At 44.6% G+C, this 27,314-nt stretch overlaps 1 protein-coding gene across 1 annotated transcript in view; it reads left to right on the top strand.

The window, feature by feature from the left end:
* The window catches only part of SLCO3A1 (solute carrier organic anion transporter family member 3A1), a 152,084-nt gene that overhangs the window by 24,089 nt on the left and 100,681 nt on the right, over window positions 1-27,314 (top strand). Inside the window, exon 2 of the mRNA XM_072870515.1 lies at window positions 1,135-1,600. Within this exon, the coding sequence (XP_072726616.1) occupies window positions 1,135-1,600 (466 nt within the window). The remainder of the gene's footprint in view (window positions 1-1,134; window positions 1,601-27,314) is intronic.

Raw genomic sequence — 27,314 nt, 5'->3', positions numbered from 1 at the left:
GTGCTATGACTGTTGCAGAAAAGCCACATTGTGTTTCATTGCACCATGTAATCAAGACTGGAAGAGCTCTCAAGAGATGATCTGGTTCGTTTTCCTGCCCTATGGCAAGATCAGTCATACCTGTGTCTTTCCTGGCAGATGCTGGTCTATGCTCTTTTAAAGACCTCTGCAGCCTCTCCAGGCAGCATATTTCAGTGCTTCACAATCCTTACCAATAAAAGTCTGGTTTCTTCCCATCTTGTATTTAACCTGAATCATCTCTGCTGTGGTTTAAACCTGCCACTTCTTCTCCTGCCCATTTTGAAAACAAAGAACAGGTCATTCCTTTTTGCAGCAATGTTCAATATTTGAAGACTATTCACGTGCTTCTCTCTTCTTAGTGTTAAATAACCACTATTTGTTAAATCTTCCCTTCTTAGTGGTGGATTTAAATCTTCTGTGTAAACCTTAATTGGCCTGTCTTCTCAAAAATATTATGTAAGTGACGATCCCAGTCATTAACTAATCCACAAACAGTTTAAACCCTTTGATCAGCATTTTATTTATATACTTTAATAGAAGCCTTCTATGCCAGCCAAATTGCCTGTTTGTGCATCACTGTCTCTGACTGACTTGATGGCCTTGTGCTGGTGTGAGCCAAGTATCCGCAAGGTTTTCTGCTGCTTGCTAACTGCGATTCATTCCAAGAGAAAGATTGCGTGCCCGGCATGATGTGAGGCTTGGTGTAGCTTGCGCCTTGGTTCTGTAGGACAGTGTTTGCAACATAAAGGCTGGGCATTCAAATAGAAAGGGAGCCCAAAGAGAGGCTAACCAACCATGGAGTCATGGGTCTCTGCAGGCACCCAAAATATACATCGATGTACGCAGGAATGTGGAAGTGAACATGTGCTCAGACAGGTGGTAGGCTGTGAAATGTCACTTGGTATTAGGACCTTCTGATGTGGCTGTATTTGAATAGTCAGATCGTGCTTGGAGGTCAGCTATTACTATACTGTGATTTGGATGCCCTTGATGTGTATGTTTTTGGCTCCAAGGGAAACTCAGGGAAACTTATGCTTTAGTAGGACATATGGGGAGGACAGAAGGCAGGTTGTATTCCCTTTCAGTAATCTTCTCTGGATTTCTCTGTTGTAGGTGAGTGTTTTAACCACCTTGGAGCGGCGATTCAACCTTCAGAGTGCTGATGTGGGCGTCATTGCCAGCAGCTTCGAGATTGGCAACCTGGCCCTCATCCTCTTCGTGAGCTACTTCGGAGCCAGAGGACACCGGCCACGCTTGATAGGATGTGGAGGGATAGTCATGGCCTTGGGTGCCCTCCTTTCTGCATTGCCTGAATTTCTGACCCACCAGTACGAATATGAATCGGGAGAAATACGCTGGGGGGCTGAAGGGAGGGATGTGTGTGCTGCCAACGGGTCCACCAGTGATGAGGGACCAGACCCGGACCTTATCTGCAGGAATAGGACTGCTACCAACATGATGTACTTGCTGCTCATTGGAGCACAGGTCCTCCTGGGCATTGGTGCTACCCCTGTCCAGCCCCTGGGAGTTTCCTACATTGATGACCATGTGAGGCGGAAAGATTCCTCCCTGTACATAGGTAAGGCTCTCTGAACTTCTTCTCACTGAAGACTTTCCTTGCGGGCTGGCATCTCGCTTTTGCTTTCTGTTTGATGCCAGTGGAAGGGATGCCTTGAGGCCTCTTCTCCACGTGCTGCTGTGCTTGTGAAGGTAACTTGGCATGGGTCTCTACACCAAGCAGTTGTAAGCAGTAGGGAAACACAGTGATATTTGCCTGTATTGTAGCAATGGTAAAGGCTGACAACCATGGTGATCATTACTGGATGATTAGGAAGATGCTCACTCCTTCTATTGTGTTTGCCCAGAATGCTTTAAATTCTGATATCGGTGGCTTACAGTTGAGTTTTAGCTGAAGAATTTCCAAGTGGCATATGTGATGATGATTTTTTTTTTTTTTCCCCCCAAGATACCCTAGTTCCTTTCCTGCTCCAAAGCATTTGTCTGTGTCTGAGTGATCAATGCAGTATAAGGGGACTGAGAGGAGATGCATGTCTTGTCACTGCCACCACCACATTTTAGCAAGGAAGTGCCTGTTACGGAGTAGGAGCTGTGACCCAGCATGCTGTGGCAGGACCCCAGATAATGTGATCCCTGTAATGCAATGGGATGCGGAAGCTGGTGAGGTCTATTTTGAGATATGGTGAGCCTGAAGTGGAACTCATGATTCTGGTGATCATGTTGCAAAATTCTTACAGATGGTTATGATATGAAATTTGGCTTCAGTTACCCAATGAAACGTCTCTGTTATTGGGATAATTATGGGTTTCAGCAGTAGTACCCTCTCCAGCAGGTTTAAAGAGGATGTTGTGGGTGAAGTTGTTCTCTGAAAGAACTTATCAGCTTGGCTCATTCTTCTTTCTGCAGGACTTGTCACTAGATAAATGGCTCCAATGCAATAAATCAGTGAAGTGTGTGCTGCCATTAATGTGATCCTTCTGCACTTGTTCGTGTAGTTTCTATTAGCCAAAACTCTGTGCACTTGTTCCATCATCTCTGTCTTGGCATGACTTTCAACTGAATGGATTATGCCATTACTGTTGATTTTTGTCTTTTGGTTTTGGTTTTTTTTTTTTGCGAAGACATTTTTATCAAGTTCCCAAGCGTAACTGAATGCAGCTGGGGTATGACCATAGACAGCAAAGCTGAACAGTCCTGCTGACTTTCTGAATGGTGTTCAGTGTCTTGGGATAGTGCAGAGGCCTGTTGGAAAGAGTAACTGTATAGCATGCTGTGGTATTTCTGGATGTGTTGCTACTTTACTTAGAGGTGGTTCTGCATATTCAAAATGTGTCCATGTTTTCCTGAAACTGGCCACAAAATCGTAGTATTTCAGCATTTAGCTATGTCCTTGGATTGTTATTCATCTTCACTCAGTTCTCTAAGTGCTTGTGAGGGATCCACTGGATAAAGCAGGATGATATATAAAATACAAGATACTGTACAACCTGAAATGTGAGTAATGAGACTAAATTCACTGGAGCAACTTTGCCAACACCATAAATGATGAGGTGGAATTAAGAGTGATTCTAAGATTATCTATTATAAATAACTACAGGGAGAAGCAGCAACTTCTTTCAGTCTGTTCCATGGGCATTTTTTAAGCAATGCTTCATGTCTGAGAACAGGATTGAGGAGGGTGCATGAGAGGAGGATTAGGAAGAGTGATTCTCTTTGTTCCTGAGATACATTCATCTTGTATGCTAAAATAACTTCTTTAAAGTTGGCAGTTCAACTCTAGCTGGGAAAATACTGCCAGAAAATGATTTCTGCTTACTATATGCTGCTTCATTATTTTTCCTTCAGACATATGCTTCTAACCATGTTCCTTTGTACATGTAGAGTTTAAAAAAAACCCAAGCATTTTGGGGTTGTTAGCTTTACTGGCTTTAGCTATGAAAATCATAATCTGAACTTCTGCGTATGAATTATGGGTTGCAGAAGAGTACATGTGTATGCACACTCAACCAATCAGCCATACCAATAATGAAGTTTAGTATCTGCCCTGTCCCAGCCTATCCATCACAAGTAAGTTTTCAGATATGGGATGATTAATTCTTACATCAACCTGCAGTCAATTTGGCTGGTAAAAATAAAAGCTAACAGGAAGAAATTACAGGACAAAATCTATTCTGTGAATGAACATAAATGGAGAAGAAGCTGGTGGAAATGTATGTGTCTTCTCAGGTTTGTGAATACTTGAGAGGAGGTCAAATTCCCGAGTTTAAAATGTTGTTTGAGAATTATTTGCTCAGATTTGTCTTTAACTGATTATTTTTGTTGATGTCATCAATGTAATTTTCAGTGGCCTTAGCAGAAGAGCAGCTTACCCACTTCATTCTCCTCTGTTTCGCAGAGGAAATAACTGCAGAGTGTATACTGTCACTGTGCTATATTTATATCAGTTTGCTTTCTCATAATAGCACGCTCACTCAGTAGGGGCTACGCTGTGTGTGACCGGATAAAACGTTTTTGGGTAAGTTCCCTCAGTTTAAATTAGGAGCAAATCTGGCATAGGTTGTTCTCTCAGGATAGAAACTAATTAATAACAGTGGTAATAGTCTGGCTGAACTTTCTATCATGGCTGGCTGCAGCTGAGAAATTATCAGATTGACCAGTCCATGCTGTCTTTAGTATATTGCTAATGTTGAGTACGTATATGCTGCATTTGGGCTGTATTGTAGCTGGGGGGGAAGAAGCAGTCTCTTGCTTGACAGCTAAGTACTAGTAATTGTTCACCTGCTGCAATAAAAACCCTCCTGTGTCCCAAGGCAGTGAATTAGATAGAAATAACTGTGCACCGACAGTTTTCTTCCTTCCTTCTGAGTTTTACAAGAGTTCAGTGGAGTAACTTAATATGATATCTAATACAGTCTCTGCAGTGAAATGACAATACAGGAAAACTCCTCTAGTTTAAAAAACAAAAAACTCTCCAACCCCCCCCAAAACGAAGAACACCCCCTCCACCCACCTTCTTTTGTGTTAGTACCAATACGCATGTGCAGAAGAATATAGATGTCATACCATATGGAATTTCAAGCGAAACTTTGGCTTTAACCGCTAGTGCAAGTAATAGCATCTGTGGAATATAATATTTTTCTGGCCATGAAGTCCATCAAATCTGGCTCGTTGTGGTTTCTCTGCAGTGACAGGCACACAGGAGATGGTGGGCAGTGCACCTCTGTTGTGCATCCTTTGAAGGCAGAGGTTGCTCAGGCTTGTGCTGTGCCAAGGAGGTGGGGATTCATAGAGTTTCATAATTAGAGAGATGGGATGAGATATTACAGGAAGATAGCTCTGTGGCATGGGCTGCTGACATGTAGTTTCATGTTTCTTGAGCTAATAGCAGATTTTTTGATGCCTGCAGTGTGTTGCTACCAAACTCAGACTCTGTTGCTGTAGTAACCAGCCCTAGGAAAAAGGGCTGTGTTGTGGTAACCGAGGGCAAATCAAATCAAAAAGATGCATGCATGGGAGTATGCACCAAAGGATGTTCAAAAGAAAACACATTTGTGCTGTAACAGGGTTAGAAAGACAGCGGCAGCATGCCTGCTCCTGCTGATGATGGGAAATAGATTCTCCTCCCATTTCAGCATCTGAGCGCCTTCTCAACACAAAGGTCGTAATGTTAGCAATAGCAGCCAAAAGATGAAAAAATAAAGGAATTTTCTTAGCTGTTTGAAGTTGGTAAAAAACTTCTGTTTTGGTGCTGGTTTGCTTCCTTCTCTCTGTTTAGGTCTGCTCTTGTATTTAAGATTGGAACTCCCATCTAGAGGTTTCCGAACAAGCAGGTTAATTTTACCTGTGTATTTATTGGCGTTTGGCATAAGTAACCCCTTTGAGTGGAGGAATTCCTCACTCCTGCAGACTGTGCAGGGCTTGTTATTGCTGCAGCTTCACTAAAGTCAAAGGATTCCTCAATTTGTGGCATCGTTTATTTTAAACGAGGAAAAGTATGTTGAAGACTACTTACTACACAGTTCCTTTCTCTACCCGCTAATGACTCACTTGACATTTCCCTCTTTTCTTTAGTTCGCTTTCTGCTAGGTCTTGCTGAGTTCCGTTGAAATCAATGAAGACTTTGTCATTAGGAGGGGGATCAGAGGCGTTGTGGAGCTGATGTGGGGGGGGAGAACCTGATCTGACAGTGGTTGTATGGATTTGCTGCCTCTCAGATGAGTAAGAGCTTGCAAGTGTTTTCTGGTCACTGGAGTACCCACGTTGCTCTCAGCAGTGGTTTGCATGTTCATTTAGAGCCAGTGCAGTGATGTGGTAGATTAATGTTATTAGCAGTCTCCATAAGTGCCTTCTGGGCTTCCTGCAGCATTTAACATTTGCTGATAAAAGTTGTTGCATCTTGTCTAGGACATGGTTACCTATAGAGCGGAATGAATAGCCTCTGGGAGCCAGTATTTGATCTGGGACAATTAAGGGCTGCATTATATAGAGGAAGTTGCTATTATTCTGTCTCCTGTAGATGGAGGAAATTGATATTGATGTTGGAGGGAGCACTGCCAGATTGTGTGGCTCATTCAGAAGAATGCTGTGTTGATCTTTAATGCGTCAGAGATTCTCTTTAAGTTTGCTGAAGCTGTCTCAGTGTTTAACTTCATGGATACATACGCCACATGTTCAGGACCCACCACTTCAGACTCCTCACTGGCTTGCAGAAACTGCTGTAACGTGAAGAAAGACTTCAAGGAAATCCCAGAAGGGGCAGCTCTTGAGTCAAGCAGTAAGTGATGAGGAGTGATGAGTGCTCCTGAGTTACTGGTGGTGCAAGGGTGGGCCTGAGCGTAGTATGCTCAGGGGCATAGAGCTGTTCTTGGCCTGCTTTGTGGCAGGGCGGAGGAACAGTAAAATAGAAAACTCAGCACTGCTGGATGTGTCTTTAGCTGCTTTCTTCTGTCTCATCTCCCAGGCTTCTGTCTGGCTTTTTCTGGGTGTATTTTGGTTTATCGTACGGTTGTTCCAGCTGTTACCATTGGTGTAGGAGGAGAACTCAACAGGATGGTGTTCTTTCCACATCTGCCCAGATGGAACTAACCCACTAAGGGAGACTGGACCCTGCTTTGTCACTGCTGACTTTGACCTTTGCAGCAGTGTGGGGTTATTTTGCATCGAATGTGTGGAAGCACTTTTTGTTTTGCGATGACAGTCATAGAGAAATGCTCACTCTTGCTTCTGGTGCTTTCTTGCTTGCTTTAAGCACTGACTCAAGATTTGCTGCAGAGGAAGACAAACATGCCCTAGTTGGAATCTTGCTGTCTCCAGGGATAAATTTGTCCATTTGAAAAATCACTTATGGTAGCTTATGTCAGTCAAAATGACAGCAGCCGTTGTGTTTTGGAGAAGCAGAAATATTTTCTCGACTGACAAGAATTAAATCTGAGAGTAACTCACTATGGTGGTGAGTTAATAGCAAGTTATCAGCATAAGATGCTGAAATCATCAGAGTTTGAGTCAACATTTTGTATGTGGCAATAGAAAGAAATAGAACTTGGATTTCTATTAGGAAGCTCACGTTGGTAAGCTAAGCAGTTGCTGTGAATTTTGAAACCATTCATCTACTGTGTATCTGATATTGATGAACCCTAATATATGTAATAAATATTTTTTAAAAAGTTTTAAAAAGAAAATGGGGTTTCTGATTTTATAAACAAAAGCAAAAATGTGTTCAATGCCATTAAAGAAAAAGCCATAGAAATCAGAGTTTAAAAACCCAACCTTCTGCAGGATCTTACCCCTGTTGTCTAACCAGTAGTCTTGTATGTAACTTATTATATTTGAAGGACTGTAGAATGGGCAGTCAGTGACAGCACCTTTCATAATAGCAAATGATTTTTGCTATTTTTGAAGCTTTCAGAGTTCTGTTTCCTGGGGGACACACCACATAATTCTGAGAAACATGAATATTTTGGAGCTGAAAGAGCAAATTTTGCAGATGTTTGGCTGTCAGGCTGGAAATCTATATTCTTCTTTACATAGCTTGATATCAACAGCATGATAGTGTAAAGTGTGTGTTAAGTTAGTGAGGACCCTGAGTACCCACAAAAATGTGTTGAGATGGGCATTGCTTCTGTCCCTTCCTAATTCTGTAGAACATTTTTTTCATTCTGTGATTTACTTTTTTTTTCTTTCCCTGTCAAGAAATTCACTTATGTTTCTTGTAGCTGCTTGCTAGTTTTGTCTCTAACTACTGAAAAGTCTCTTGCACAGAGGATGACTGCATTTTGCTCAGTCTTACCCTTTCTAAATTTCTCAAATTTCTTGAAGTGTATGTTTGAACCTATCTTTCTAAACCATAGCAAGTGGAATAATTGTTTGTTTATAGCATACAGGTCACATCTCCAGCCTCTCGAGGCCCTCCGTTGATGCGTATTGATTGGAAGGTCTTTAGGACCCGCTTGAGAGGTCTGTATAGCTCTGCCCATCCTGGCTGCTTATCCATTTCATTCTTCACAGCCTTTCCCACTTGGCCGTGCTCCTTCCTTGTGTGCTCATTTGTGGTCTGCAAACAACATGGGTACTTTGTTCACATTATCTCTTCTTGCTGGAACATGATTCTCTGAGCTCACCCACTTAAGGCACTGCCAGCCTTGTGCTTTCCTTAACACTTTTCCTTTTAAAGCCTGCTTCCACTAGGTCTTTTATAGTGGATCTTAGCTGACTTCCTATCTGTTCTATTTCCTCTGTGTACCTGCTCAATATCCACAAACTGCTTGGTGAGTTTGTCCGCCTCCATGTGGGCACATGCACTTGCGAAGCATGAGCACTTGTTCCAAATAATTGCTTTTCTCCTTGCTTGTATATGCACTTGTATAGGTATGTAATATTTTTAGCCTAAAGACTTGATGGAATTTTGTAATCGTTTTGTTCGGTAAAAGCATCCTCCTACGGGTGACTTGGAGAGTCTTTCCTTTTTGCCACAGTCTCCAAGGGGTTGAGAAAGACAAATTATTAACACTAAACTACAAGCAGTGCTGTTGCCAGCGTGAGTGGTGTTGATGCCTGTTCATTATTGAAAGGTGTCTTTGCATCAGATTTACTGGGTTGTCTTCCCCATGGACTAACCGTGATCAGATTAAATTATATGGCTTCATGTGGATATACTGGTATTAACTACATTGGCCTAACCCACTGATCCATTGATAACCTGCAGCCTTTTATAATTATTCCCCTTTGGGGAGAGATCTGTGTTCTCATTTGCTGTGTGTCAGCGGGGCTGGCTTGGTTACACATTTCCCTTTTTACAGTGCCAGTGGTAGTATCCTGGAAAACTAAATGGAAGTATGAACAAGTGTGTAGGGTGTTTTAGAGCAGTAACAATAATCAATTAATGGGAATAACATTCCCTACTGCAAGCAGGAAGGCTGAGTTGTGAAATGCGGTAGCTGAATGGATGTATTTATTCAATTAAATGTATATGTGCACAGAGTCGTAACCACTATGGGCTCCATTATTTTACAGCAATTGCTCCAGTTACCGTAACCTTCTGCTAATAGCTTTTTTTGTTATGAGCTGAGTAAATAAAGCTTGGGTCCAACACAAATGACTCTCTGTGAGAGCATATTGAGGGTGGGAGCTGTTTCCATGTTACTCAGTGCTCTCTGTGTACTCTGCAGCTGATTTTTTGGCTTACTTGGGATTTGCTGACTCCTGTCTTGTAAAAATAATTTAATTTTTTGTGCATGTTGGTTTCTTTCTGTAGTGTATTTAAAACAGTCATCAGCTGGGGGAGTCTAATGAGGTACATCATTCCTGGGGCAGCCTCTTTAAAGCAGTGTCCTTGTCATTTAAATAGCAGACATGCAGAGGACGGTACATATTAGTCCTAAGGTTCATAAAAATAATTAAATAGATTGAAAGGTGCTGAGTTGCCCATGTCAAGAGCTGAAGGCTATGTTGTACTTCCTTGATGGTACAAGTGGGAGCAAGCTAGCGTGTGCTGTCAGTCTTGGCCTTTCTCCTGGAAATTCGACTGAGACTCCCCAACTCATTGCACATAGGAGCCTCCAGATGTTTTGGTCCCAGTTTATGGGCTGGCACTGAGGACACTTGGAGCTGTGCTTGGCACGTGCCTTCCCATGGCGGGACAAGGCGCAGGATCTGCCCCTTTGCCAGCATGAATCAGGGCACTGGCCTCAAAGGAGTGGTGAAAGTCTTGTTGTCAGATACTGAGGCTTGTGTTGTCCTCTTCTCCTACTGAAACAAAGAATTTGGTATGGAGGATATTTAAGGACTTGTCAGAAATGATTATTCCACTCATCCTTAGCCAAGTGAGGAAGAGACGGCTTTAATGAATTTTGCTGTACCACTGTAACCTTGCAACAAAAAAGTGCAGTGACCTGAAGCAGTGTTAAAAGACAATCACTGCCTCAAATTTGCAAATAGTTACTGCTTTATTGTGTATCCTGATACACACATCCTGCCCAATGCTACCAGGACTTCATACCCCTGTTGCTGCTGCTTTTGGGTGTGTCTGCCATGTTGTGAGCCTCAGGGAAAGCTGGCCGGGCTGGCTTTACATCTCCCTGCCTGCGGCTGGCTGTTAGTCGGTTACTTGCAGGACAAGGTGTTTATATGAGCATATAGGAGAACACGAAACCCTTTCACAAAAGCTCCTGCTTTCACTCTTTCACAACTGCCTCTTCTGTCTCTGGGTGAGGTGCTCAACCAAATTTTTTTGCCCATTGGAGACGTTGCTGCAGGTTTGAGCTGGGTGCTAGGCCTGCTGATGTTCACACCCTTTGGGTGCTAGATAGGTGCTATCTGAGTAACCTCCTAAAAGTGTTTGTTTTTTCAAAGTCCCAAGCAGTGCCATGACACAAACATACGAGTCTGTTGACACACGGGGCCTGGCAGCGCTCAGCTGCCAAAGCTGCTGTTAAATTGCGTTTTTATCATGACTGCATTGCTGTGCAGGTCGCTGCCCAACGTAGCAGCTGAAAGGGCAGAGCTCCTTCGGGGCTGTGGGGAATGGGGCAGGACGAGCTTTTCCCAGAGGCTGTGAGGGACATCAAGGAGCGATGGCAGATCAGGCCCTGGATGAGACTTTCCTCAAGGCTGTGTGCGTAACTGGCATGAGATGTCCAACCGGTGCCTGACCAATGTGACAGGTTCAGTGTATGATCCTGAGTAATTAAAAATTAATGGCGTTAACACCAGAGGAACAGCTGTGACATGAATCAAAGGTGTGAGATTACCCAATAGTACCTGTTTTGTGAGGCCTGGGGCAGAGCTGCTGTGGAGATATCAGAGCAGTCTCAGTAACTACAAGTATCTGATTACTCCTGATGGACCAGCTGGAGGAAAAAGTGTGGACACAAGTAGTTGGGCACCTTGCAAAACAAACATAAAATTCCTTGATGTGCTGCTTGGTCACCTTATAAGCCATTAAAGAGCCTGTGGAGTGGGAGCCCTTCCCTGGTGCGGTGTGTGGGCTCAGGGGGACGGCAGTGTATGCAGGGCCTCAGTGACAAACTGAAACCTCTCATCTGGCACTTGTCACCAGGGGCCTGGTGCTGGGATTTAACCTACTGAAGGTCTGTCTGCTTATTTTGGAGCCCTGTCCGCTCTGCTGGTGGGGTGCCAAGGTGTTTCCCCACTGACTAACGTGTCACTTCACAGCTGTCGGTCATCTGCATCTTCCAGACCAGCTCTGCTGCCACAAGGAAAACGCTAAATAAAGGACCTAAGCTGAGCTTGAGAGGGGTGAAATTGGCCATGAGCTGCATCTCAGAAGCTCTGTCTGAAAAAGGTGCCGGGCAAAAATGATGTGCCTCTTTCACATATAGGGTTTGGTTCACCCTGAGAGTAAACTCGAGGCTTTTTGACCTCTTTTTTGCATGTGGGCAGCGTGGAGGCAATCTGCAGGGCTGTGGACTCTGGGAAGGGGTGAGCTTTTTGCACTGTGGGTAGGTCCCCTCCAGCTGCTGCCGGTGCGGCTCTGGCAGCTGAATGCATCCAGCGCGTGGCTGGGGAGCACCGCACAGCGCTTGAGCAGACCTTGCCGTCCGGCGTGGGCAAGGGCAGGCTGGGAGTGCCCATGCTGCCCGAGAAGGGCTGCAGAAGGCCTGTGCTTGGTTGATCTGGGGTTATTCAGCGAGGAGCTTTCCCCTTGGCTTTGGAGAAATCCTTCTGGCTTTGCCTTCTCAAAGTTTGGGGTTTGGTCACTGAATCGCTCCTTTGAACTTTGCTCTTTTGAAAGCATTTGGAGGGTCTTTTTTCAGATTTCTTTTTGCCAAGGTACAGTCATTTCATTAACTGTGCTGCTAATGAGGTATTCGGCTTTTCCTTAGAGGGAGGCCTGCTCTCACTAAGTCCCCTTTTGATTTCAATAATAGGGATTTTGTCTGGAGGAGGCTATCCAAATTTGGTCCTTTATTAACCAGCTAAAATATGAGGATTTAAATAGTTTCTCGGGTGGGTGTTAACAACATGTCACGTTGCTCTTTGACTTAATACCTCAGAGCACTTCACTGCAGCTAAACAAGACTGCCTCTATTACAAGGTGCAGGATCTGGCCAAAGGCAGCAGATCAAAGCAATAGCGGAAATTCAAGAGTTCAAACAGGCAGAAGAGCAAGATGCACTGTGCACCAATTCTTTCCTTGTGGTCTCCCTCTGCTTACCTCATTTTTTCCTTGTGGTTTTCTGTACATTCCTATCCTCAGTGTTGGACAAACCATTCCCACTGTAACTGTTTAATAAGCAGTATCACTGTCTTGTACAGAGTTAGAAAGAAATAATATTAGGGAGGGGAAAAAAAAAAAGACCACTGGGACAACTTTACTGTATTAGTCATTGCTGCAGAGACCAATTACCCTTGTGATGAAAGACCACCAATATCTTCTTAGCCATCAGCTAACAACATATGGATGTCTTAATTCAATCAGACTGATCATCAAAAGGATAATACTTGTTTGAGAAAGCTTTGCTGCTGCAGAGTTATAAACTGTGTGCTGGGGGGACTGGAAGGGGCGGTGGCATGCAAGAAGTGAGCTACAAAGTACGCTGGCCACGCTGCCATGGTGTCTTGAGCATCCGTCAATGCTTTACTGTCCTCAGCTGTGGGTTGCTTCTTAGCTTTCTGTTCATTTTGGGCACTCATTGGTTTTGTTGTGTAGGAGGGGTATGTGTGGTTCATATTCCCTTTCTGCATTTTACATAAAACCCCACATTCCTGCAATGCAAGTGTAAAGATGTTTTACTGCATTTTTGGTTTATGTCAATGCATATCTTTATTTATGTCCTCTGTAAAAGCATGCAGTTCTGGTACTGGTGGCAGACAAGCACGGTGTTGTAGACTGCAAGAAGGAGCGTTGCAGGAAACTAAACTATTTGCAGTAGTTCTATGTAAGCTGTGAAGACTTTCCCACAGGTGCCAGAGGGTAAGAGGTTTGCAGGGAGAGATAACACCTTCTATTTGATGGGCGGAGGCAGCTGGAAAACACACATGTTCATGCTTGGTGGATCTTGTTCTGACCAGTGTGACTACTCATACTTAAGGATTTACTTTTTGTTTCCCAGCTGTCACCTGATCTGGTAAAATATACTTCTTGTCCCTCCAAACCTTGCTTCCCTTCCTGTGTTGGCGAGAACTATGTATCAAATGGAAGCCCAGTCTCTTCTGTTATTGGATACCACACTTCATTAGGTGCTTAGCATCCTGGAGATATTTGATTTATAAGTAGTAGCAAAACTCAAGTTAAGCATGGGTTAAACAAATACTCTTACTCCAGCAATGTCTCCAGGGTTATAAAACAAGTTAGCAGGAGGGTGAGAATAGACCCCAGGAATTCTGACTCCAGTGCCCTGCAATTGCTCTGAGACCTAAAACATTTCACTGCATTCCTGCAAAGCAGTGTATCTTCCATGGGCGCAGACATTCCTTCCTTTTCAGTGTCAGAGGGGTTAATGGTCCTGGCTTCTTGTCTGCTGGCACTAGCCTGCTCCACCTCTGCAATCTATGTTTAATTGGTCTCCAGGAGTTGGATGATTAAACTGAGACCAATGCTGTCTCTGCATAGTAGTCAGCAAGGTGCAAAAAGCATGTTGAGGACAATCAGACTCCATGCTGCTCCATAACCCGCTTCCAGGAGCCACCAGCACAGGGGACGTGCACCCCGAGCTTGTCCAGTCATTTTTGAAGCTTGCTTATGCTTATGGCCTGTGCAACAGAAATGATGGTGAATTCCACGCTTCCCTGTGGCTTGTCTCATCGCCTAGTTAGGTTGTACGTTTTTCTTCCCAAGTCTGTTACTTTCTTTCCTGGATGCTTAGGATTTTGGCTTTAAGGCTATGAAGTGGTAAAGTGGGCACGAAACTGTTCTGGAGTGAAGATACCTTAAAAGTGGCATCTGCCCGTCAAAAATCTTGTTGCTGCCAGAGATGACAGTCGTGCCATCACCCTGGCCTTGCCACATCCCACCACTGATAGATACCAGCACAGGAGTGCTCTGGTAATTCCTTGGACTAATGAGAAAATGCACTGGGGTGGGGGGGATAAGGCACAGGTTGACACAGCTGGCAAAGATTAGGGCAGGCCATCCCATTAGGTGAAAAATGTAGTCTTAAATGGGTTTTGCTGATGCATAAAAGACCTGTTGAAGTGAAAATTTCAGATAAACAAGAGAAGTGAAAATGAAGCTGTGCTGCTCTCCAGTGTTACTGGATAAAATGCTCCCATGTGTAGCTCCTTGAGTTTGTCTCACATTCTGCACCCCCCAAATGTGGGGGCTAGAGCAGCTTGAGTGAAGCTTTCTGAATAAATCAGTCTCGCTCTCCTGTGATATTCCAAGTCTGAGTAAACAGATGATACTTACTCTGTGCCTTAAAATCAGCAAGTTTGGGCTTTATTAGCCCTGGAGGGGCAGTAAATTCTAGAGCTGAGCCAGAGGAGCAGAGGGAGGAGGAGGCAAGCAAGGAGGTATAGCACTGGATAAGGATATGCTCGAGAAAGTCCTTGCTGCTTACTGCGGCCCAGGAAGGCAATTTGAAATTGAATCTACAGTGCACTAGGGAGCTGTTGGAGGTGACTTAGGATGGGGTAAGGATTTGGGGAATCTGCATGAGCAAAGGCTGCATTCAGCAGAGGTAAGAATAAGGATGTTGGGAAAAGTAAGGTGAAGTGGGGAGGTGGTGTGTAGAGGTGAGCAGCAGCATATTAAGGCTGGGGTGGGGGACAGGTATTGAAGCAACTAGAGTTAAGATGGGAGCTGAGCCGATATAGGGGAAACATGGTATGGGCCATCTTCATTAAGTTGACAGAAGACTGGATCCTCACATCAAAAGGCTCTTTCATTTCTATTAAAATTCAGGCTCTTTATTTTAATCAATAAGCATGGGAATTAGGTGTCTAAATAGAATCTGGGCTAAATGTTGCCTTTCTGGATCACACTTGTTGGGCGATTCTCAAGGGCATCGCTGTGTGCCTCCTCTTAGACCACGGGATGCACGTGGTCTCCATTTTCTTGCAAAGCAAGCTTGTTTTGTGAATAAACAGTGTGTTATGATGGCAGGTGTGGGTGGTGTCAGGAGGGGAAGCAAGTGTGCTAGGAGCCTTGTTCCCAAAGAGATCCAGTGTTTACTGAAGATGCTAATTATTGCCTCCAACCCATCATTATTTCTCTTCTGCCCATAGCACAGTGATCAAAGGTGCTAATGACACTTGCACTGAGTAAAAAGCTCATAAGAATAAAAAAGACATTCTTGAATTTCAGGAGTACCACTGACTGCTGTTTTACTTTTTGCCTTCTTGGCAGGCATCGCTGGGGTGAAGCTGGCTTACTGCTGTAAGGTGGGGAAATGGCACAAAGCACTCACAGGCCCAGTTTTGCATGGTCTGCACCTTCTGTTCTTTGTAACCTCTGGCCCTCTGTGAGAAGGTAGTGGAAGATAAGCAGAAGGTCCAGTATTGACCATTGAGGCTTATTGCCTCCAACCCAGGTTAAAGGCTTCTCAGTTGCAAAGAAAGCAAATACTTTTGATTTTTGGTTTTGTTTTTTAAAAAGCACCTCTGTTTTAGTTGAGGTTCTGGGAATGACAGGTACAGCAAACCCGCAAGTTTGTTGGGTTTTTTTAACAGTTTGCAGTGAGTTTATCCACCACAAAGTTGGTGGTAGGATGGCTATACTTTCACATTCTTCCCGCGTTGTATGAGTGGGGTTGCCTACCATAGTATGAAAGAACACATTGCAAACTAGGTTTCCGTAGCAGTGATCTGCACTTTGTGTTATCCAGGCGCTTCCCAAGCATTGACTCTTTGATTCCTGCCCGAGGAGCATTTCTTTGCAGTCTACCGGATTCTTGTCCCATCTCCCATGCTGAGACAGAGAAATGACTTGCCGTGTGTAGCATCTCAGTTGGCAAACGAGACTGAGAATTTAGAAACGGCTTTTAGTCATGTTCCTACGATCTTCTGTATGTGTACATGTTTAAGTTATTATCTCAGTTTTCTGTCCAGGAAACTTGGCAACAGGGCATTTCTGAGACCTGCCTTTTCACTTGTTATTTTCTGTTGTGCAAAGCAGGGAAAAGGAGGGTTGGGACCTCAGCCTTTGTTATAAGAGTGTCTTGGTTCTTCCACAATATCCTGGAGACTTTCTTTCTTTGAGAGGGATGTGAGAGAGAGGAAAGGGATTTGTTTAAATGGATCCCTTTAGGTTTAAGGTCTTGCTTCATTGTCAGCTGTAAGTGTAGAAATGGGATTTGGTGTTTAGGAATGGATCTTTCCCATTTCACATCCCAGAATCTGTGCATCTGATTCTGTTCCTCACAGCCTTCAGTGCTGGATCCAGCTGCTGCATGCTGGAGTCCACGCTAGCACTGTCACGAGTTAAAGTTCAGCAGATGATTCATTGTTTTTCTTGTCAGCTTCTCTCTGGAGCTGTGCTAGGTAGCACAGAACTGCTGCCTTCTTGCCAAAGGTGGTGTTTAGGACCAAATGGGCTGGTAAAAGTTGCTCAGAGGGTAGGCAGAGCTCCCCGTGCCTGCTAGCAGTGACTCGGGGCTGTCGCTCCCTTTCCCTGGGAGATGCCTCTGGATGGGAGACAGCCTGCCAGAGACAGAGCAAATAAATGAACTGGGCTGCAATTACAGCAGGTGGGTAGTAAATCAGCAGGGTCCTCAGAGCAGTGGTGAGTGTCTGCTGCCAGCTGGGCCAGAAGCTGAGATAACCTTTTCCTGTGCTGAAACTGCAGGAGCAGTCACAGCTGCAGCCTGCTGTGTCACTCCGCATGCCACCTTCCATGTCTCTGGGGACGGTGGGTGTGCTTGGCAGGCATCGCTGGGGTGAAGCTGGCTTACTGCTGTAAGGTGGGGAAGCGGCACAAAGCACTCACAGGCCTAGTTTTGCAGGGTCTGCACCTTCTGTTCTGTGTAATCTCTGGCTCTCCATGGGGAGGTAGTGGAAGAGGAGCAGAAGGTCCAGTATTGACCATTGAGGCTTATTGCCTCCAACCCAGGTTAGAGGCTTCTTAGTTGCAACTTGCCTATGTAGCACAAAGTGGCTTCAGTTGCCTGAAGGGTCTTCTCCTTTTCTACTGGTCACAAACATGTGATTTGGTAGAGGCTGTGGGTTGCGACTCTGTTGATGCCCTAGGCTATGTTGGTGCATGTGAATCAGTATCCTTTTTCAGCCAGTTGTGTTCATAACTGTTGTGTTATGGCTGAAGAAAAGGGAGATTCAAAGGTGACACTTAAATTGTTGTCATTCAATAGACTCCTCTGCAGCAGGAGGATGAGCCGCCTCCTGTACAGAGTTTCCTTTCTCCTGGAGAGGGAGTCCAAACCTAACCTCAGGTGTCTGCGTGGAGGGTCAGTGTGGCTGAGGCTTCCTCCCCTCTGAAAAAGACTTTGTCCTGTATCAGGCGCATAGGAAGCAGCTTAGTGTTACGGTTTAGCACCAAGTTTGTGTTTCTTGTGCCTACTTCTGCTCTTCCTTAAAGAGGCTTTTGGGGTTTAATTAAAGTTACTACCTAACTTCAAGTCCCTCGTGTCCTTGGGTTCACAGTAGTAGAGGGAGAGACCGGCTGCTCTGCAGGAGCGGAGCTGAGGGACTCGAGGCTCATCTCTGGAGATGCTGCTCTCCAGGACCTGCTCCTGTATCTAAGGATGCCGTCATCTACCCAAGTCTCTGGCTTTGATGTTGAAGGTAGATGGTTAGAGTATCCCACTTACACACATGCTTCAAACACAGATTGTGCAGGATTACCCCTGGATAACAGCCAAATCCCAGGCAGTAGAGACTGTTTAATCACACTCCTCTGTCTCTACTGGATTAACGTAATTAATGTAAGCCCTTTTGGATGGGCAACCTGTTATTTGTCTGGCACAGCTCTTCATTTGTGCAGTGCTGTGCGTACACCCATGATGCTCTAAAAATGACGATGAAGATCTAATTCCACTTGCATACAACTGGTGACCAAGTAAATCTCCATTTACAGACAACTAGTTTACTGCTCCCTTCAGGGGAAGTTGTAGACTATTTAAAAAAAAATAAAAATAAGAATACCCAAGGTTAAGTCGGAATGATCATTTCCCAAGTTACTTAAAAGGAAATTAAAATAGGATTTTTTTTTTTAATGTTATCACTCTAGGGAGCAAAGAAGGTTATTAATAAACTGAAGGTTCATCAGTGCCTTATGGTCCTGGCTCATTTCAAGGGTGTTGCAGAGCTTAATGTGCAGTGGAGATATTAGCGATTGTGTCCTTGCACACCCATCCTGAGCACATGGGGCAGGAGCTGTACCTTTATCTTCTGCCCTTTGTGGCATCTGGAGTCGTGGCAAGGAGGCAAAAAGTGTTTCCTGGACCTGTGACATTCCACAGGCCCAAAATCCTGTTAGCTGAGTTCCTCCCTCCTGTTTTTCTGCGTTTCTTGATGCAGCTGGACATGATCTAACTCTCAAGAAGATACGCTGGCTCCCTTTTCTTTCCACTGTTTCAGGGTTTTCTAGCAGCAAATTGGAGACAGTTTATTTAAGAAAGGAAAAAAAAAAAAGACAAAAAAACCCCAACCCTTGCAAAGAACAAATGTAACAAGTCAGATGCTCAACTTGAATATTAATTTCTGAATAGAGGAATGCCTTTAATATGCTTTTTGTGTAGCAGAAGTACTGGTAATATTTTTTTTTTTATGAAAGCCATCTTCTGCTTTCATTTTTCCAAGTTTTAACTGTAACCTTTTATATTCAATAAAATCACAGATATAATAATTTCATAAGGAGTAAAATCAACTTTCATCAGTTCTGGTGGATTGTTTTCTAGATCTTGGCTGTATCCATCTGTGCAGAAGGCAGAGGCTTTCTGGAGCATTCTCTGAAAAACAAATGCTTGTGTCCAAGCTTGAAAATTAGCATGAAAGTGACATTTTCTATTTGGCCAGCAGCTAAAAAGCCTGTTATTTTCAGTGAGGTTACAAGCATCCTCAATTGGGCAGCTCTGGCCTCTAGGGTCACAGCTTGCCCAGGCCTTTAAAGCAAAGCCGCTGCAGGCAGCGGTCTCGCCGGCCGTGGGAACTGGCAGTGCTCCTACTGGGAGCTCTGCAATGGGCAGTGTGTCCTGGGCCGCCCTTCTCCCATCCCACTTCCTCCATGTGCCCTTCAGAGAAGCAAGAAGCCGTTTCCAGCAGGTGCATAGGGTGAAAAGACTTGCTGAAAACATGAACTGATCGTTTAACAGGCAATATGTGGTTGTACCTTGCCTCTGATTTGTAGTCAGTGATAGTAAAATGCACTCATCACCCAGTCTGTGCTCACAAGCCTTATCATGGCTAATGTAAAGGCATTTTCCTACCATTTTTCTCCTTGGAGCTATGTGGTGTTAGGGCTTTTGGATGCTGTGCAAGTCCCAAATGCCCTGCAAGGGGCCACATGTTTGGGTGAGTGGAAGAGGCCGGGAGCATCAGTATACCCGCACCAAGATCTCTGTGTGTGTATAGAACGGGGTGTCTATTTTTCAGTTGCAAGAAGCCCGGTATTTAAGGTTCATGTGGAGCATCATTTGTAACAGAATAAATATCTTGGCAGGTCACATTTTACACAGCAGAAATGCTTCTGACTTTCCAGCCATTGGTATCTGTAACTCACTTGAAAAAATTGCTGACGTCTGCCCAAATGCCGGTATCTTCTCAGCCATATGAACCTTAATATCATAGCTTAAGCTTTAGTCTTCGAGCTGTGCAGCGCAACTAAAAGCAAGCTGTTTCCAGCACTAAGGGAGATCCTGACTTTTAACCCACTGGCTTTTTATTTATTTTCCTTCTGTGCTTGCTGTTGAATTGCAAAGTCAACTTAATTCCGGGGCTTCTAAATGGCATATGATTTCTACACGATGATGGCAAATCTCCTTTGGGCTGTTTATACCATCTGATACTGGTGAACTAAACAAGGGTAGGTCAGGACAGTGGAAAGCAGGGCACTGGTATTATCTTTCCTTGCTAACCTTTCTTCACCCATAGTAAAAAGGCAGGGCACAACACTGCTTTATTCCCCCGCCTTGGTCTTAATTTTTACACTCCCTTGGCTCAGTCTTCTTTTCTTTGCAACTCCCTGCTGCCAAACTCTCTCCTTTTCCACCCCAAGTGGGTTGGATTCAGCCTCGGAGTCCTTCAGTGGCTTTATCATTGGACGAGTGCTCCTGTCTAAGGGTCTGGCTCTGTTTCTCTGCTGGCTGTGGGTAATTAATTGGGGATGTCCCATCCCACTGGGACTCCCAGCAGAGCTGCTTGTGTCACCGTGCCCTGTTCAGTCAAAAAGATCTGGGTTCAAAAGATCAATTGTTTAAAGGATTAAAGCTGCTATGGATTGTTTTGGCAGAACCGGGTTGGGGGTGGTTGTACTAGGTGGTTTTGCTAGGTGACCGCTGGTAGGGAGAGGTGGGAGCAAGAACCCCTTCGTAGTGCTCAGCTGCAGTGAGAATGGTGCCCGTTAACCTTGGGGTCTGCTGAAATGTCTAGCACCGACGCATCCTCTGTGCTGCACCCCTTAGTGGGGGCTGTACATAGGGGAATTTGGGCTCCTGACCTCTAAGCTCATCTCCTGTTAGGGCCAAGCTTCAGATAAAGTGGAGGTACAGCCTCAGCCCAGGTCATAACTTTGGCTGCTGCTCTGATGGAGTTGATCCGGGGACCAGCTGTATGGCCTGGATCTGTCATAATGAGCATCAGTTGTATCTTCAGAGATTTATTAAACTTCATGCTTGAGGGCTCACACAGGCCTCTGAGTGCTGTAACCGTTGCAATGAGAACTGTAGGGGGGGTGTATGATGGTCAACTCTTCCTCCATAACTCCAGCAGAGAGGCAGCTGTTGGGACCCAGCCCTTGACACTGGGAATATGGTGACTTTTCCTAGTGAGAGGAGAGGGAGCTGACACCATTCACTGCTACTTATTCTTGTTTCCCCCATTCTTGCCTCGTTTAAGGGCATAGTTTGGATCTTGGGGTTCTCCCTGATGAGTAAAGTACTTTTTTACCCAGTAATTCACCTTACTAAGCTCCCAAGGGTTTGTAAGACTTCATGGAAGTCGTCTGTGAGCATGTTCACGTGTTGTGAATGTCACTCATGGAAGAGCACTGACTATGATTTATAACTATGAGAGATCATGTGCTAGACCAGGGTTTTGGGATTTGATGCTAACTGGTATGGATCAGCTCACCCCACAGCCCTTTGCATGCCCTGGAGGACGGCAGAAATGATCTGTGGGGTTTGGTCCTGGTTCCTGAGGTGTAATTCCCCTAGAGTCATGCAAGGAATTGCTGCTGCTGTTCCCTTCCATCCCACTCACTTTGTTCAGTGTTAAAAGTAAGATCTCAGAAAATGAAATTAATTTCATCTTGGTACAGCTATTAATGTTACACGCTGTGGGAGAGCTCTTTAAGGAGGCCGATGACCTTCATCCATGTGGAATAAGTGCTGAATAATGGAGAGCTTTCATGTTTCCACAAAAAGAAAGTGGCTTTTTAAATCAACTGGAGATGTTTCGGACGTGGAGGAGAAAAAAAACCAAACTGCATTAGGAAATGGTGAGAAGAGTGTGCATGCAAACAGAGCAGCAGCTTCCACCATGTGGCAGGTGCTGCTGTTTGCAGAGGCCTCTGGTGAGCATCTGAAACTGTGCCGACCCATCTCGCCTGCTGTTACTGGGGGTACCTGGAGACCTTTGTAAGTGTGGTCCCTTCCCAGTGTGTTCAGCCTTTCCTCTTCTCCAGCCCAGAGACCTGCTTGGTTTCTGCATTACCAACCCCCGCCCCAGGTTTCTCTCTCTCTTTCCTTGAACTGATTCATATTACATGCTTCTCTGACGGCCTCTGGCAACATGTGATGCACTTCAGCCATTCATTTATGGAAAGAAATGCATCTTGAACAATTTATATATAGCTGGTCCTCTGTCTCCCCGCTTTCAAGTTCTTGCTTCAAGGAAGCATCGTGTCCTGGGAGCAAAGTTCTTGTTCCCCAATGGTCTCTTCCCTCACCCTCTCTACCCCATTCACAGTCCAGACCTCACTTTTAATGAGACTTTTCAGAGTGGCCCACTCATAAAAAGGACCTTTCTTCCTCACCCCCTCTGTTTTGTGGCGGTTTGCGTGAGCTCTGCCACCTTGTTGATGAATGGGTGCTCAAAGCCTGAGCTGCTTGGGAAGAGTTTGCCAGATTCATTTCCTGCCTGATGCATCATCAGCTAAATAATCAGAAAGATCCATTTGTGCCTCTATCACCCAGTGAGGTATGAGCCAGCAGGAACCTGTCACTTGAGATATTAGGTGGAACTGGTAATTTTAAAGTGACTACACAGAGCAACCAAAAGCCACTGGGAAAGGATGGAAATTAAAACTCCCACCCATCCCTTTTGAAGCCATATTACTGACTATGAGACAAGTTTGATTTGGGATCCTTGGATTCAAACTTCATGGCACCATTTGGCTCTAAGGCTCTTCCCTCTATGTTGCAGTTGCTTTTTTTTTTTTTGGGGGGGGGGGAGGGGGGTTAGCTGTGTTTTGGATGGTGGGACTTGCCTTTAATCTGGGGAAAACATAAAAGCCAGCAAACAAAATGCAGTTGCGTTGCTTCTATGTGGCTTTTTGTAGTACTTGCATGCTTCCAGCAGCACAACAAGAGACAGTTTCATTAGTGCGTGGTTATGTTGAAAGAGGTCTGAGAGAATATAACAGGCTTCTTGAAAAGAGTTGAGTGAACGTACAAAACCAGGTTCTCATCACATGAGGAGAGAAGGAGCTAGTGTTTGGGTCTTGGACAACAGAAGCTATTAAAATTTTGGCTTTCCGACAAAGTAGCAACAGCTACTATGTCTTTGCAATACTTGAGGAATAAGTAGCATGCCTGTCAATGTTTCAGAGGGCCACTCATCAGTGTATTGTCTTGCCTGGCACAGAGGGATCCGCTGTTCCCAGCATGGAGGGCTGCCAGACATGTGAGACTGGGGGGGACTGGTACATGTGGAGCGGAGCAGGGATGTCAGAGGTTAGGAGAAGAGGACAGTATCCCAGGTCTGTCCTGGATGGACAGACATATTTTGCACCACTAAGAAGGTAAATAGGAGCTGTTCCTTTGACTCTGCTCGTTTGCAGCAGCAGCAAAGCTGATTTTGGCTCACTTCCCACAACTCACTGAACTTCTTTTTGCATCTGTTTTCACAATGTGCAAAAAGGAAAGGCAATAAATATTTATTATTCTGTAGCCCAGGGGCAGGTTTTATTCCTCTTACCATTCTTTCATTGCTCCTGTGGCAGCTTATCATGTGCCTTTGGTGTGTCCCCAGCATAGGGAAAACTTAAGGAAGGGCTTGGCAGGAGGTTTTGAAGGGGCCCACTGCCACCCCAAGAAACGTTGTTCAACAAACCTTTCTAATGCTTGTCTCCTGGAAGCCTTGCCTCTGCCTTTCTGCTTTGCTTGTAATTATAGAGGGCAACAGCAAGCTCTCCTCTAGTGTGTCAGACACTAATCTGTCATTTATCATTGCACGGCTGCCCAAAGTGCCTGGAAGAGGTTTCCAAGATGTGACTGCTGCACCCAGCGCTGCACGTCCAGCTGTGGCCCCTGCACCCTCCGTGGCGAGTTACCCTGATCAGGCTCCTAAAAATCCCTGCTCTTGGAGAAGTCTGGGGGAGATGAAAAAAAGCATAATGCTTTATTACTTAGATAATGAGTCACTCTTATGAAATTCATGGCACATTAGTAGCATCAGCATTCTCAGGAGGGAAAACCAAGAGAAGTGAGACTTCTTATGCAGTATTGACCTTCTGCCTTTGTTTTTTCCTGGAGTTTAAACACAGTTTCTTTACAGCATATAGAAAATTAGAAAATGAAATTCAAAAGATTGCAATTAAGAGGAAAATACAGAAAGCCATATAGCTACCCTTCATCTGTATGTACCAGTGTGATTTATTAGTTTGGATCCAGACCTCTGCTCTTGGGTCAAAGGCTTACGCTTTCCTTTCTCATTTTAAAGAGAAAGGGCAGTTTCTTTTAAGAGTCCATAGGAGCTGCTGTACACTGGTGTTTTGTGGAAGAGCAATCTCAGATTCATGGTCCATCTTGCTTTTTCCCTCTGGACAGCATCGACAGCAGGGAAGCAATTAGATGGCGATTCTTTTTTTTTTTCTTTTTTTTTTCTCTTTTCCTTGAAATTGGGAGGAGTTTGTGTCCATCTTTCTGTGGTGCTGCTGAACTGCCCTCCCCTTCACATACACATTCATGCATTTGTACTGGCAATAGTTCAGGGATTTCTATGCCACATTAAACTTGGGAACAGCTGTAGCCAAGAGTCCTTCTTGGCCTGCACCCTGTCACATAGTAACCAGTAACAAATGTTCAAGTGTGGAAGAAGCAACACAAGGTGAAGATGATCCTCTCCTGGGTGTTTGCAACCAGCTTCTGACTGTTCAGTAGTTCGGTTTGGAGGCTGCATCTGGACCATTGCTGTGTTTAGTGAACCTATACTTTCCAAATTTATCTAACCTGACTTTAAGCTGATTTATATTTTGGACCTTGCAACATCTTGCAGCAGCGAGTTCCACAAATTAAATTCTTCTTTTCAGATTGCTTTTACATGTTCTGCCTGGACCCACAAGCCCTGAGAGCGTAGTTGGTTTTTGTTCACCTCTTCCATGCAATTCAGTCATCTCTTGTCTTCATCTTAAATTCCCAATTCAGTGGCAGTCTCCTTCCATGTTTCCATTCCATATTTCTAATTTCCTTGTCTCATCTTGTCTCTCTTTCCTAATCCTGTTCTTTTCTATTGTTTCTAGGGCTGGATGGCTAGACAGTCACATTTTATGTAAAATATAGGTTTGCTTCAGCATTAGACAGTGACATCATGGTGTTTTCTTCCCTTCTCAATTCCCCTCCCAGTTTTGCAGAACACACTCTGAGAGGTTTTTTGGTATCAGGATGGAGGAGTTGTGGTGTCTTGTTTTGGTTTTTTTTCCATGACAGTGTAATTTACAGCCTGAGCATTGTCTAGCTTTATAATAACTTGTCACTGAGATATTAAAGCAGTATACTTGTCCAGCGATCTTGACAGCCCTGCAATTGTGTCATGGGGTGGAGCTGGTTGACTTTATTCCAGGGATGCTTCTCCTTTCTTTTTGGACTCAAGACCTCCTATAACATGACTCATTTCTTACTGAGACTGTGATAAATGCTTAAGAGTAAACTGGAAAGCGATTTGTTTGGAAAGTCTGCAGCAAGTAGCTGAGAGCAGGATTTGTAAGCAATTGGACTGGGAATCCTTTGGGCTTTTTGAACAAAGGAAGAGAAATAGAGAAGGGAAAAGAACACTGTAGGCACAGGTGCCTGTCTGTGTGGACGTGTCTCTGAATGAAGGTATTAAAGCATTGTACAGTATGAAATTGGTTATTATTTTGAAATCAATGCACTGAAAAGGCAGAGCCTCAAAACTTAGCCTTACACCTGTGTTCCTGCTGCAGTAAATATTTTTGTAAAAATCAATGGAGGGAGCCTACTCAGCAGTGTAAATTCTGTGTAATTATTGAGCAGAGAATTATAGTTGTCATGTATCGATTCCCCCTGCTTTGTTAGAGCTTCCTTCTTTCCACAGAGCTGACTTGCAGTCACAGTGTCGGCATTAAAGAACTGAAGAAAGGACAGAGCATGCTGCTGTTAATCAATATATGGGTAAGGGGATGCACATAAAAATGCATGTGTGTACACAGGTTGCTCCAAGAGCATCTGACTCGCGTAAGCAAAACTGCTTAAGGACTGAAATTTCCTCCTCTGATGCCAGAAAGCTCAGCTGCTCCAGCAGTTTGTGTGAGCTAATCTTGAACTATTGCTCTGGGGACAGCCCTAGATGAGTGCTTGTGCAGTTCTCATTCTCTCCTACCTCCCCCGTTGAAAACATTATAGCAATGTTTTGACCTCAAAGTCATACTAAGATGCTTCTGTGGGATGTTAATCTGCTGCTTCTCTTCACCGTAGAGATGGTTGCAGTGCAGAAGTGGGTAAAACATTTCCTGGACTGTGTTTCCAGAGGATGACAGGACCTGAAGGAGAACGTCCCCTATGTGACTCAGTTTGCTTTTGTTTTAAAGCCAAAGGATTACATGTGTCATCTTGGGATGGGTTGTTAACATCACAGAATCCCAACGTTTCTAGCGATCCATCCTGAGGAGCTACACAGGATTATTCTGCTTTAAAACAAGCAACAGCAGCTGCTCAGGGGAGCATTTTTCCTTCGGCTGCATTATATGCCAGGGCAATTTAAGTCCACTAAACTGAAATACTGAATAGGGATTTGTGACAGAGTAGCAAGTCATCCTTATTTTCAAATTCTCAGGAAAGGCAGGTATTGCTTGCTCAGAGAACACACTATCCTGAGATTCAGGTCACACCTTGGTTTAACGCTGTTCCTTCTGAATACCCTAGTAGCACTGGTGGGGTTTCAAACTGATGGGAGCAGGGTGATCTGGGATAAGGAGGGTCCGTGGCCGGGGATATATGCGGGATTGACCACTCTTACTGAGTAGAAAGTCAATATTTCAAGGGCTAAAAAAAGGGCAGGGGGAAGCTTCAAAAGAAAGTATGTCAAGGTTTTGGTTGCTTGGGATGTTCCAAGGTAGTTGCAGCAAGGGTTTTTCTGGGAGTCGTTTCAAAATTAAATATAGTAAGAAAAGGGACAATCTCAGTTCATTGCACAGCAAGAAATGTTGGTGTATCTTTTGTCAAAGGGATGGAGGGGCTGTCTTGCTGCTGCCATTCCTCATACCTGCGTCAGCCTTTGCATTCATAGTAATCTAACCATCTCCCACCCCAATGGCTCTTGGGCAGAGCTGGTGGCTGGGGCCTGGGGACGAGAGCTTTGCCTCCCAAAGCTGCCCTACTAGCTTAGTGCCACCTCTTATTCTGATTGCATGGGTCTGTTGTGGCTGGTGAGACGGGGACCTCAAAGTCCTCCTGGTCCCTGGGGTCCCGAACGGGTGCTGAGGTGGCTGCCACAAGACACAGCAGCCCTAGGGCTGCTCCAGCCTTGTCCTGCTGCGATGCAGAGCCAGCGTGGGATTGGGATGGGGAAAGGGATGGTGCCAGAGGCTTTCTTGTATGCCACAGCTTAAAAAAAAAAAAGAAGTTATCACCTGGCCTTATGATTTTTACCTACTCTGAAGAACTTTTAAGTAGGTGCTGTCTCTATGGCACTAGAAGCAGAACTGGTTTGCAGTTAGTAAGATACACAACTATATTTTAGGCAAACATTCC

The sequence above is a fragment of the Ciconia boyciana genome, chromosome 8 (genome assembly GCF_034638445.1).
Source record: "Ciconia boyciana chromosome 8, ASM3463844v1, whole genome shotgun sequence".
Lineage (NCBI taxonomy): Eukaryota > Metazoa > Chordata > Aves > Ciconiiformes > Ciconiidae > Ciconia > Ciconia boyciana.
This window is presented reverse-complemented; position numbering and strand designations above follow the sequence as displayed.